Source organism: Danaus plexippus, chromosome 25 (assembly GCF_018135715.1).
Source record: "Danaus plexippus chromosome 25, MEX_DaPlex, whole genome shotgun sequence".
In the NCBI taxonomy this organism is placed as follows: Eukaryota; Metazoa; Arthropoda; class Insecta; order Lepidoptera; family Nymphalidae; genus Danaus; species Danaus plexippus.
In genome coordinates, this window is record NC_083553.1 from 665,205 (window position 1) to 678,620 (window position 13,416).

General features: G+C 33.2%; 2 protein-coding genes across 3 annotated transcripts; one reads left to right on the plus strand and one right to left on the minus strand.

The window, feature by feature from the left end:
* Nucleotides 1–3,374: 3,374 nt before the first annotated feature.
* On the minus strand, nt 3,375–4,399 carry LOC116775330 (uncharacterized). The gene is made up of 3 exons (XM_032668211.2): nt 4,247–4,399; nt 3,837–3,970; nt 3,375–3,766 (listed from the first exon to the last, which is right to left on the minus strand). The coding sequence occupies exons 1-3, from the start codon at nt 4,314–4,316 to the stop codon at nt 3,521–3,523; spliced, it is 450 nt and encodes a 149-aa protein (XP_032524102.2). The 5' UTR covers nt 4,317–4,399; the 3' UTR covers nt 3,375–3,520.
* Nucleotides 4,400–7,705: 3,306 nt separating this feature from the next.
* LOC116775329 (trypsin-1-like) lies at nt 7,706–12,823 on the plus strand. Of its 2 annotated transcripts, none has more exons than XM_032668210.2 (7): nt 7,706–8,267; nt 8,326–8,524; nt 9,313–9,409; nt 9,773–9,946; nt 10,923–11,072; nt 11,551–11,771; nt 12,173–12,823. In XM_032668210.2, the coding sequence occupies exons 1-7, from the start codon at nt 8,003–8,005 to the stop codon at nt 12,519–12,521; spliced, it is 1,455 nt and encodes a 484-aa protein (XP_032524101.1). In that variant the 5' UTR covers nt 7,706–8,002; the 3' UTR covers nt 12,522–12,823. The 2 variants fall into 2 exon arrangements, with proteins under 2 accessions (XP_032524101.1, XP_061380696.1); XM_061524712.1 differs by having other exon boundaries at nt 8,104–8,267; nt 8,337–8,524.
* Nucleotides 12,824–13,416: the final 593 nt, after the last annotated feature.

The window sequence follows — 13,416 nt, forward strand, 5'->3', positions numbered from 1 at the left end:
GAAAAATATCTGAATAAATCACTTGAAAAGATAATGTAAGCAATGTTCTGCATTGAAGAGTTAGTGTGCACACAAAAATAAATTGTTAGACAGGAACGTATCTTTAGAGATATGAAAGTTCAATAAAAATGTATAGATTTAAAACTCATTCATTGAATTGAAAAAAAAAACAAAATTCTTATGAGAAATGAATAATTTAGCTTAGGTATATTTAATTTTGATATCACAATGATTTATGTTCAAGTAATGTTGAAGTAACATTTCGATAATTATTACATTTTTTTTCTCATTTATACTTCCTGTTTAATGATCAGTGTACAGCATAAAATAACGTTTAAAGTAAACAGGGCGACGACCATTTTGTGAAACGAGAATTTCGCCCTCATCATCATATTCCACGGAATCGCTTGTTCACCCGACCACGCCTTTTTGTGATCCTTAATTACAAAAGAAATTACTCCACCGAAATTAGAAAAGGATTCGTGTTGACAGAGGCTCGGTTAAATAAAGAAACAGAAATTAAAAATTTGTTTCATCGAATGTCCCAAATTCTGGTAAGAAATGTGTAATGGCTTTTAGGATAATTCATCAAGTTCAAAGGCAGAATTTTTCGTCGCTCGAACCCTTCTATTCTTCTAAAAGAGAATAAAAAAGTAATTTTTTTATAATCATGAATTTAAATCAGACTTGGGCTAATCATAGACTGTTTGTTAGCTGTTTCTGAATTACATCAAAGACAACTTGACTTTACATGAATGTTTAATGTTCTTATGGTACTACCAAAAATAAGTCCGAATATATTATGTTCTAGATATAGCTATCATACTTACAAGGAGAGTTAGGAAGATCTTGAATATGGAATATAAGAAAAATTTACTAGAGAGTAATCTGTTAAACCTGGCAAGTGCCAATGTCATCTGTTCCAAGTCATATTTACTCTCTAAGAGTATTTAGACACCACTGACGCATGGTGAAGGAAAACATCGTGAGGAAACCTGGTCTTATAATTTCAAATTATAAGGTTGAAATCGCCAACCCGTCTTGAGCAAGCGTGGTGATTAATGCTTTGACCTTCTCCATGTTAGAAGAGGCCTTTGCTCAGCAGCGGGCTCCTATAGGCTGATGATGATGATCTGTTAAAAGTGTTACTCAATATTAATAAAAAAAAACAATATCTGTGTAATAAATAATTGTGAAGAAAGTTTACTTTTATAATTCTAATCCAACTCTATGTTATAACAAATCATAATACTTTTAGATTGTTGTAGATCAAAGATTATCGTGGCATCCGCATATTATTTTCCTTGTTGATACTAAAAAAATATTTGAAAATTAATAGTATTGCAACCGATAGTTCTGATGGTGAGACTAAGTACCTAAATAGATTAAAATAATAGTTTGATGATGAAACCTAAATCGTACTTACAAAAATAAAAATATTAATATACTACATTATAAAACAGTAAAATTCCCTACTCTCGTAAAGAGAAATAAAAATTAAAAATAAAAATTTTACTCGCCTTCACAATGCTTACACAGTGGAACCCACTAATTTATGTAATAGATATTTACCGCTGAGCGAAATGATATATAATAGCTATACTGTTTTATAAATAAATAAAAAAATCTTTAAATCAAATAATATCATATAAGCTGAAAGAAATAGATAGCAGTGTTGCTACACAGATAATAGATAAACATGAATAAAAAGGGTCTGCATATTGACTACGAGTTCGTATTAAAACTACACACGTCGCGTTATCAGTATTCTGTTCATAATAGAAATATGGAGTATTGTGCGAAACAGGAATCGCTATGGAGCAAGCCAATGGAAATTCGTTGTTATGGTACCTAATACACTACTGAGAGGCATTGAAGTAACATATATATACAGTAAATGCTCAATATTTGTACCGATACTTTTTATGCCCTTATGTGTACGATACGGAAAATGCTTCCCACTTTGACAAGATTTATGTAGCGCTGTGCTAGGGACGTCATTCGATATTTTTCTTAACAAGATTATTATTTTCGCTAAAACCTTAATAAGCACATAGTGTACCTAACAGAATATATATATAATGTGTATTAACACACTACCAATGGTTGTGTAGGAATAAAAACTTAATTGCGTTTCATCAAATCAAATCATACGTGGACTTCATTTACATATATATATGTATATGCATAAATTAATCTATCGATGTGAAATTCAAAAATTTAGTTCAATGTTCAGTTATTAACGATTTAGCTTTAGAAATAAAAGATAATAATAGATTAATGCAAGCAATGGGTTTGCACAAAAAGATACAACATATGAAACTTCTCGGCTTTACCTATAAGGAATGTATTCATTATTTTATTTTATGTATATATGTACAGAATAAACTGAAAATGTTCCTTGTCACGTGCTATATATATGTATATAATAAAATAAAATAAAAATCCCATTACCAACAATTAGTTAACAGTGCGATACGATGATACGCCAGTGGTCATATGAAGTAACGTTTTAATACACAGTGAATGCTCTGGGGAGGGGTGCAGTTGATAATTGTATGACCGCCAATTAAGGATCGTTACATTGGAATATTACGTCAGATAATTAATAGACATTGTAATTTTGGTTCCGACAGCAAAATTATAGAGATGGCTTCTCGTTATATCTAAAATACGTTCCTTTTCATTTGTCCTTTGACTTATTATATGGATTTTTTTTTCCGGTAACGTATATAACTGCCATGTCGGACGGAACCGCACGCGAGCCTAGTTCATATTCAAGTAACTTCAACAACAAAAGCATTCCAACGGAATGAGCCAAAACAATAACGCGAAATAGCTGACTGTTCACAGAAAACATTTTAAGAGCGTAGTGAAATATTTTACGAAAAATGTTTCGTTACAATCACCTGACAATACACGTTATAATTCTCACGCGGCGACTTACTTGGAGTTAAAGCGAATTCGTTACGCTAAACATTATAAACTATTAAATTTGCATTTGAATAACAGAAATTATTTTATCAAATTCCTTCATATTTACGGATAATGAGTTTTTTTTGTCCATAATATTTGAGCACTATTTTTAATTGAAATTGCTATATTTTATAATCTGAACTACCCCTTCATATAAATTCTTAGAGAGCGTAGTCCCTGAGTGTAACTCTGTATATTGTATATTATTTACAGTTAAAATGACTATTTATTTTAATTAACCCTATTTCTACATTTTTAGATCCAACTGCAGCCAGTGGATGAGAACCGCGTTCTAACAGCTGGTAGGTCTGTTAGTTTTTCGACCTGTATAAAGTACATGTAAGTCCTCATCAGTATTTTTAAATTCATCAGCCAACCCTTTCTTACGTGATTACCCAATAATCCAATCAAATTCACACCTATAAAATATGGCGTATATATATAACTTTTTATTAATTATAAAGAACAATTAAATATCAGGATCACAAAAATATTTAACAAATAACAAATCTATCTCAATATTGTACGCGACATTGGAGAGCATTTATATTTTTTTGTCAATCAGATAAATTGTGAGCAAATATATGAAACTAATCATTTTAAGCATTAGGCTCGAAAATATATGAGAACAGTCGGTTTGTCCGCAACACAGAGAGCATATGATCCATTCACACTGAGCCTTTTCATTCAGTTGGACCAGGATATCATCAGAATATAGGAGTATTAATTCTTCTATCGGCTTCCATACATGCACCAAGGAACATTCGAGAGTTAATAGCGACAATGGTATCTGAAATAAATTAAATTATTGGTATAACTTAATAGAATTTAATTATATAATTCGCCTCACCTCACCTCACCTCCAGAAATAAACATATAGGGTACACTTTAGTCAACAAGACGCTAGGAAACCAACTTATCCTCCTCAAAAGAAAACAGACGCTCGTTAGGAATATTAATTTAGACTCGGGATATTTTCCGATGATTACATTAGCTGTAATAATAGTGGACTATACTAATGCCATAAATATTTTCACTTGGCGAAATAAAGATAAGATTTATTAATATATATATATATATATATGTTGTATGTATTTATATGGACAGTTTCATATAAAGACAATTTATATTTAATGTGTTCAAAAAACATTTATTTAGTGGTTTAGCATGTATGTATATTTATGTGTGATAGTTGAAGTAAAAGAAGGTTGTTGTGAGGAAATTATAAATAAAATAGTTCTAACCCTCAAGTTAACGATAATAAACTTACTGCTGTATAAGACAGGTATGTTATTTAGTATAAGTGCCCAAGCAATTATAATGGCAATTGAACTTGTCATCACATGTGTGGAGTCTTAAAAATCAATAGTGAATTATATGTTGGTAAAGGTTGAGAGCTAACGGAATGTCACATGACATGACATTTATGTATTTTATAGATTTATATTAACATTTTTAATCTGTTTAAACAGTACATATAGTAAAAACTATTTTTAACCAACTTCAAAAAGGAAGAGGTTTCTCATTCGACCGTATGTAGGCTTTTTTATGTTTGTTCGCGGATAACTTCGTAGTTTATGAACCGATTTTGAGGATTGTTTTTTTTACTAGAAAGTAGATATTTTAAGAGTGGTTCCCTGATAAGGAAACCAGAATCTGATGATGGCAGACCAGCGAAATCGTGGGGAATTTTCAAAACTAGTACGGGCAACGCTTGTAAGTTTTTTCATTAAGTATTTTTAAAGCACTACCATTTGATGAAGGTCTGGGATAGACTGAGGATGGAGATAAGTGACGGTCCAGGGAACTCTTCAACTATTAATAGCAGATACTTTGTGTTACAGCTTCATTAATTTGTATAGGTCTTTATAAAAACTTATTGATAAGAACTTTACAGATAGATGAACGGTGACTGTCATTAGGGGTCTGATGATAATGACGAAAGATAGTCCAGGGAAACCCTTAACGATTTACAGTTGTTACCTTGTGTTTGGACTCAATTCATGTATACTGATGAGAACTTTGCATCTATATGGATTATAATGAAGGTCTGCAGTACATCTGATGATGGCGATCATGGCTAAGTCTACCCGTCACTTAAAATCGTTAAATAAAATTAACTTTTACCAAAAATAAACCGACTTCAAGCAATGAACTAAAACGCAAAAAATAAATTCACTACGTACAAAGTAATAGGTATTTTTATTTAGATAAATAAAAAATAATATTTCATTACTTCATAATACTAAATTCGGTGCCAAGTAAATGCTACAACAGCCTTACTACAATATCAAATTACTAAGGACACGATAATAATTGAATATATTATTTAAAGAAATTACAAAACAACAACTGTATTAGAAAATATATAAATCGTACCTACTTATTATCAAACTAACTTTTAAATCTTATGTACCGAAGTACTGACTTACGAACTACTAGTAATGAATTACGAAAGAAAAAATTGTATTTACATAACAAATGTAAATACTCAAAATGGAATAAAAGAAAACTAACCTTGCGAATGAAACCTAATTTTACGAAAACCTGAAATAAAAACGTTATAGCAAGAACCAAAATTGCGCATATAGACGTAACCATCAGGGACGTCTGCTCTCACGCGTCTGCCCGCGTCTGCCCGCGTTCAGGCCGCTCACTCAAGCATGCCTCCCTTCCCGCACCGCGCACGCGCACTGCGTGCTGACACAGGCAAGGGAGGCTAGAAGGAGGGAGGTAGTTGTGCTAGTTCGTGGTTGCCGAGTAGTGACAGTCACCACAGAACAAATATTTCGAGATAATTACCTACTAATATTTTTGTCTGCTGTTATAAAAATTTATAATCCCTACACAGTTATTATTTTACATGGCACCGAATTCAAAATTATAGAATAATTATTAAATATTAATTACTATTTAACTAAATGAAAATACGTACTGCTTTGTACGAAGCAAATTTATTTTTTGCTTTTTGTTCACAGATTGAAGTCGGGTTTTTTTTGTAAAAAAATATTTTATGTGCTCCATCAGTCATTATAAAGGCTAAGTGTACACTGTTGCACAACTTTCTCTCATAGTTGATACAAGGTTTCTATAACGTAACCTGAAAACCTTCTAAATAAAGAAAGCATTTAAAAATAGTCTAAGAAACGAAAATAAATATAAAAAATAATTATTTCTTTATCATTAAATCATTATAATTTATTAAAGTTCTTAGTCATAATATCAAAATAATATTTAGAAAGTGTCGTCTTAAATAATAACGACTTTATATTACGAGTGTGCAAGCGGCCTTCTGTTTTAATTAAAGCTACTGATGCGTACACAGGCAATCACTCGCTGAGACAGATTCACATGACGCAGAGACGATATTTATTACATATGTTTCTAGATACCTATACCTACATGACATTTATAATAACAAATTGATAAATCGAAACTCTAAAACAATAGAAATACCTGTATGCTTACTCTCAGTGACCACCGTCACACCGAATACGCAGCGGTAACAGTTTCTTATTCAAAAATCTTCGTTTATAATAGTATTAAATAATAAAGTACGTTATTCAATCAGAAATAAGGTTAGTCTTTCGGTAGCAAGAACGTAAAAAGAAATAACCACAAACCAACGATCAATAGGTTTTGTGAGAGAAGGCACTAGGGCTACAAAATCAAACGTCAAGCCCTACTCTACTATTAAAGCGGCTTCGGATTGGACTTTAATGATGGACACGTGTGAGAAGCAATATAAGATCCCAGAGGATATTTGTGCCTGGGCCTCCAGACCGGACATATTTTTATATTCGCCAATTTTAAAGCGCGTTGTGATAATAGAGCTCACGGTTCCTTGGGAAACCAACATCCCCAAAGACCATGCCGTCTAGGTCAATAAGTATTACGAGCTCACTAACGAACTCACTAAGAATAGGTTCGTTGTAAATTTGTACGCGGTAGAAGTGGGAGAGAGAGGTATAATAGCTAAATCTCTTTACAACCTTATAAAATAGTCACACCTGTCCAGAACTAACAGCAATTCATTCTTGGCCCTTGCGTCGTAGGCAGCCCTAGTAACTTCGTTTAAAATTTGGTTAGGTAGGGAGAGGAGCTTGGACAGTTGAGGTGAGCGTTTGACGTGTGTTAGATAGGGGCCCCTTAAACCTACACCTGGGTAGAAAGTCCCAGGCACTGTGGAAGCTCCTCTCCCTGCAACGCGATGGAACCGGCACCCGCACGGTGAATCCATTGAATGCTTAGAGGTTTCTTCTCTGCTTTGTGTGAAGTGTGACTATACAAACTTGTGCTAAGAAAACGGATCTAAAATTTGTATGTGAAATTCTATAACTAAGGGAATATAGTTTTATTTAGATATGACTGTTCTTTAATAATGTTAGAGTTCATTAAACAATTCATTCAAATGAATTTGTATGGTTTTTAAAATAAGTATATATGAGTGTAGTTTTTTTATCTACGTCATTTAAATTTTAATGAATTGAAGTATATTAAAAATCTTGTATACAGTATTTTAAGGCGAATACATTTGGTATATTTTAGCAAACTATAAATAAAAACCATGTTATTGTTTTTAATTATCGTTTCTGTAAGTGACAGTTGAAATAATTTTTTTAATAATCTGAATTACATAAAAATAAAATTCAACGTAGAAAAATTCTTTATATTTATCGTGAAAGCAACGCACGTCATATTCTGAACACGTGCGAATTTTATATTCAGTCGTAAAATGTATAGGTAATCTGTGTAGTGGACAAGCGACGGACACGAACGAGAGTTACACAATTACATTTATTTTGCTTTACATTTAATTCATAATATTAAATGATGATATTATCCTGTCAAAGGTTTGTAGAGTAAATGGAAGTAAATTTTTATAAATGAAGTAATTTTTACAAACAGACTTTCGTGCGGTGCGTAAAGAATAGTGATAATGAAGTGAGCCTGTGCACTAACTAACTTGGGCTTGGTATTTTCTGTGTTATCTGAATTTCTGAGATTAATATTTAATTTGTCTAAAATGAAAAATAACATTCTCAATTTAATATCGTGGGTGGTGTTGACGAAGCTCGTTCTAAGTTTACACGTAGTCGAACTCGAAGACGATCGTTATCCTCGGAGGGCTCAACTGAGGACAGCAAACGACTATGATCCAGAACGTGGTGATGAAATCACCGATGATGATGAACATCACGAAATAGTCAGCATGTTGGAGGAAAGATATAAATTTGTTAACGACAACACGTCCACCAGATTCAAAATTGCAAATGATGAAAGGCATCCAGGTAAGGAGATTGTGGTATGTGATTATTTTGCTGACTTCGAGTGTAATGATGGGTGTAGTGTTCCCAAAGTCCAGAACCGAGCGGAAACTTGCGTGGGCGTTTAGAGCATATGCCGTGAGAAGAATCGTCGGTGGGATGGAGACCAGCATCAGCATGTACCCTTACAACGTGGCCATCTCCAGAAACGGAAAACATTGGTGCGGGGGGAGCATCATCGATGAACAGTGGGTTCTGACAGCTGGCCACTGCTTTGAATCGTAAGCTTTCATATATATATTTTGATATTTGTGCCTCTTAAAAAGAATTGGCGCCTCAAAATAAATAAATTTAGTTATTTTTCTCATAAACAAAAATACGTTACAGCGTTTGAAACAAAGCTTACGCTGCTGGAATGACTAACCAAATATAGCTGAGAACCATCACAAGGAAACTGGCTTGCAAATAAACGAAATCACATCAAAATCGGTCACTTTTTATGAGACGGAGATATGATGCCTTAGACAGACAGAAACACACACGTGAACACCAAACTAAAAATACCCCTTTTTAAAATTCAGGAGTTTATTAATCGTTATGATAACTTTAGAAGTGTTTTAGTATTATTTTTTGGTTAAAAGACAGTTCTATTACAAGAAACAATTAGTTTGACCATTACGGTTGAACTGTTGCGGTGTGTTTTGGAATGTTGCCAGTCACTGGTCTATAACAAATTGCATTGTTTTAAAAATTTCATGTATATATGTATATATTTTATTTAACCTCTGCTTTATTAAAGATATATTTGCGAAGTGATGAGAAATGTATGAACCCTATTTATTGTCTTTGAAACCGAAACCAAATTAATTAAAATAATAATAATGTAAAATTATAAGATTTTCACCCAAACAATGCAGACGATGTCTTATTTCTGATCCCAGATTTATGTATTGTTTTGTAGGGTCTTATATATTTTCGACGAATCATAAATAAATAATAACCGAATAAAGAAAGGAGGTACTAAAAAAAATTAATATCATTAATAAAATTTTAAATGTCTTTCTGATAGAGCTCATGATGGGGACAAGAAGAAACTGCTGCCGTTTATTGTAAGAGCTGGTAGTTCTTTTCACAACCGTGGAGGCTATCAAGCCAGAGTTAATAGGGTAATATTTTGAACTAAAATTATAGATTATGATTGTCGCGTTTGTTGCATTGTTGGATTGGAAATGAAAAATGTTTTGTGAATGGCATGTGTGCGAATAGTTCAGTAGAACATCTTTGTCCCAACACAGCCGAAGTCACCAAAACACTATGCAGACATACATTTGTTAATTGTATTATGTATAACAAAGGAGCAATCCCCAAAAATGTCTGACTGTTTGTTTAAATTAGCATCGAAATTTTGGCAGAACTTTCACTGGCTTATGTTACAAGAAAACTGATACAAAATTTATTTCAACAAAAAACAAGGTAATTGTTTCAAAAACTATAATATATATATAACTCTACAATATTTTCTCCTACAGGTTTTCTTTCCCGAAAAGTATGCCCCGGGCAATGCAGACTTCGACTTTTCCCTTCTCCGTTTGGATAGGCCTATGCCCATCGGTAGAAATATAGCGGTATTGAACCTGCCTGCCAAGGAATACCTCGTGCAGACGGACGACCTGTTGATTGTAACTGGATGGGGCAGCACACACGTAAGATGTTACTATATTCGTATATTATTCCTAATTTATTCAGTCTTAGTAGTAACACATACTCGTATAAGTTATTCTTTATAGGTACTCTATGTCACTGTCTGTAAACAATTTTTCTAAGTTCGCCTTTTCTTTGCTCATCTCAATTCCTCAATCTTTTGTACATTTAACCTGAAACCTCGCTCTAAATATCTTGTAAATACAAATATATTGAGGTACAAACAGCTACACTGTCAGCTACATTGTCACGTACGTAACTGCTGCAAATAGCACCGGTTCCATAATAGCTTAGTTATTACGACAACCTTAATAAATAAAATGTAGTCAACCCTCACTATACTTTCCAATCCACTGAATTTTAAAACAAAGCTTTTAATTGTTTGTGATACTATCGATTATTTATGTTTGGGACTATTTTAAATCGAGTTTAATAAGTATCCGGTTGGGCGGATTTGGGCTCAGGTGAAAATAGGCCGTAAGTTTTTTATAGCATGACTAGAAAAGACTGTTTTTAAAACAATATTAGTATCTTTTATTTAACTTTTTTATAATATTTGAAAAATGTATATAAATACGTTTGAAATATAATCTAAAGTCATTGATTATCGGTTCATTAAATCAAAGGGAAATAACGAAAGATTTAATGTTACTCACTGAACATGTCGTAAATTGATCTCAAATTTAGCAGCTGTTAGGCCTTTAGCTAATGGGTTGTATAATATTACGTGGCACGTATATAAACTAGATTACCTCAAAGTCCTTCAATCATATAGATTAATAATAAATCAATAAAATTAAAGAAAACATAAACATTATTAATTTAATACGTTGTGACCAAAATTCTTCTATTCTTGATTTTCTTCTTTTAAAATCTATTTAAAATTAAAATCGTCAAATCTTCATTAGTCCGTTCATTAAGTTTCCAATCACTACAGTAAGGCTTCACAAACTAGTAGTATTTATTTATTGCTATCAGGAGTCCGGCTTCGACCACATTCCAGAACGCCTACGTTTTGTGCCAGTGCCGGTGATGCGTCTCGAGCAGTGCCAGACGGCATACCGTTTCTACATCACGCCGAGAATGATGTGTGCCGGATATGCCACTGGAGGAAAGGACGCCTGTAATGTAAATAATATATATATTATATTATACACATTATATACTTCGTAAAACAAATCGAATTGCAGACCAATTAAGAACATGATCCAAAGCATGTGGTGTTTTCATCATATGTGGTAACTATAAAGTTAATAACATTATTTTAAGTACCATTAAGGGGGTAGAGTCTAGCTGTGGTCGAGCTACTGCAGCTCGAACATGGGCTGACTCGACCGGGGAAGCACACCCTCTCACTGAAGATCGGCCTGAAGTAGTCTTTATTGGCTGCGTTTCGTCCGATGAGTGAGAGCCGGTTGCCCTTTCCCTGTTCCCACCCTTTCTTGCCATCTCCTTATTTCCACCTCCCCCACTTCCTCAACAACCATGGTTGGCAACGCATTCGCAACAGAGATGTTGCGAATGTCCATGGGCGGCGGTAACTACTGCCCATTAACTATCTTTTTTATTTTTTTAAATTCTTATGAATATAAATTGTTTTCATCAGCATGATTCTGGTGGCCCAGCTGTGAGAGACGGAGTCTTGATCGGCATCGTATCCTTCGGCGGAAAGAAGTGCGGGGACTCTCGATCTCCAGGTGTATACAGCAGGGTGACTGAGATCACGGACTGGGTTGAAGCGACAATCACTGACAACGAGGCCATCGATGTACCGGAACTGAAAGCGAAAATAGAAAAGGCGCGGCTTAGAGAGAAGGAGTTACAGAAGTACAGATTCTGTTTAGTAATACTCCTGACGTTTAGGCTGTAGCATTATTTAAGCAATTAACCAATGGACTTGCATTGCAATTCCTATTGGTTTTTTTTCTGACCTTGCTCATGAAACTAGGAAATATTATATTAATACGAATCTAATACTTTCAATGCCATAACAAACTATTTGCATCATTTTTTACATTCGACTGCACATGTTATTAGTTGCATTAAGATTCTTAATTGTCTATAAGATGCTGGTTTATAGTTAGCTAAGAAGTAATCTAATTTATATTCAATTAACGTGACCTAAATACTAAGCGCACGAATTTTAACATATTTAGCGCAAATGACGCTAATTTAGGACAAGTCTGTGATAAATTATCGAAGTATTTTCAGTAAATCTGCCATTTTAGGTTCAAGGCCAGAGTGGAAGAAAAGAAGAATAAGATAAAGGATTGGCTCCGTGAGACGCTGAAGTCACCAACTTTCCTTAAATTGGCTAAAAAGAAACTGATAGACGCTGGAGTTATCGGAAATAATATGAGAAGGTCTCATGCACAGCCGTACATAGACGATAACACTTTAGACGAAATAAACCTATCTCATCTCATCAATGAAAGAATATTGGAGGATACGGAGAGGAACGAGCCGGAAGTACTGCTGAGGTCGCTGGCGATGCAGGAGATCATGAACGAGAGCAACGAACTACGGAGAACAGACGACGATGAAGTGGAAGAAATCATCGCCTATCTGAGTAAATAAAATCAATAGTTGTACCTTATACTCTTGTTTGATGATGATGTTTAATTTTAATTGGCAGATTGAATTAGAAACAATTGCTAACTGTGCTCGATGTGAAGATTTTTTAAGTCTTCCTTTTTCATAACAGGCCAAAACTACAAATGATAAACAATTCATATTTTCTTAACGTAGACAGTTTCAAAATACAAATCGGTATAGAAAGAAGGAATGTTTATCAAAAGTGTGGAAATTATTTATTGAAATTACCTTAAATGTAAAGAATTAGATAAAATAAAAGTTCTAAGACACGTTATACAATAAAACTAGTAACTTTTAATTTCAATATCATCTATTATTTTAAAACAGAGCTCTCTGAAAGAGTTTTCTAAAACTACTTGTAATGTATTTACTAACGACATCTATGAATCGTATTCTTAACTTATTATGGTGTCTTAATGTTTTCTCTTTTTGTCACTAGATGTCACGATATTTCGTTCACCTAAAATACATTAGGCTTGTAATATACCTTTTAAGTTCATAAAGATTTGGATCAATAATACCGAAAGTCGTCATACATTACGAGTTCATATGATTTTGATTGATTAAACATAGGATAGTCCATATAATATAATAATTTTGAGAGCAAGCAATTTTTAAATGAGCTATCAGTCAGAGAAGATTAAGTAATATATTATCACCGGTACGATTATTAATAATTTGTCTTCTTTTATTAACAAAAATGATAATTATGTTTATTATTTTGAATACAGCAGATACATTTTAAAAATAAAATGTGAAAGATGAATAAAGATTCATCTAAAAGCCCCTAGATGTCGCTATTCACAATAATATGCATTAGGTTTTTGGGTCTATCTTTACTATTTATAAGTAAGGCTTTATTTTTATGACAAAATAG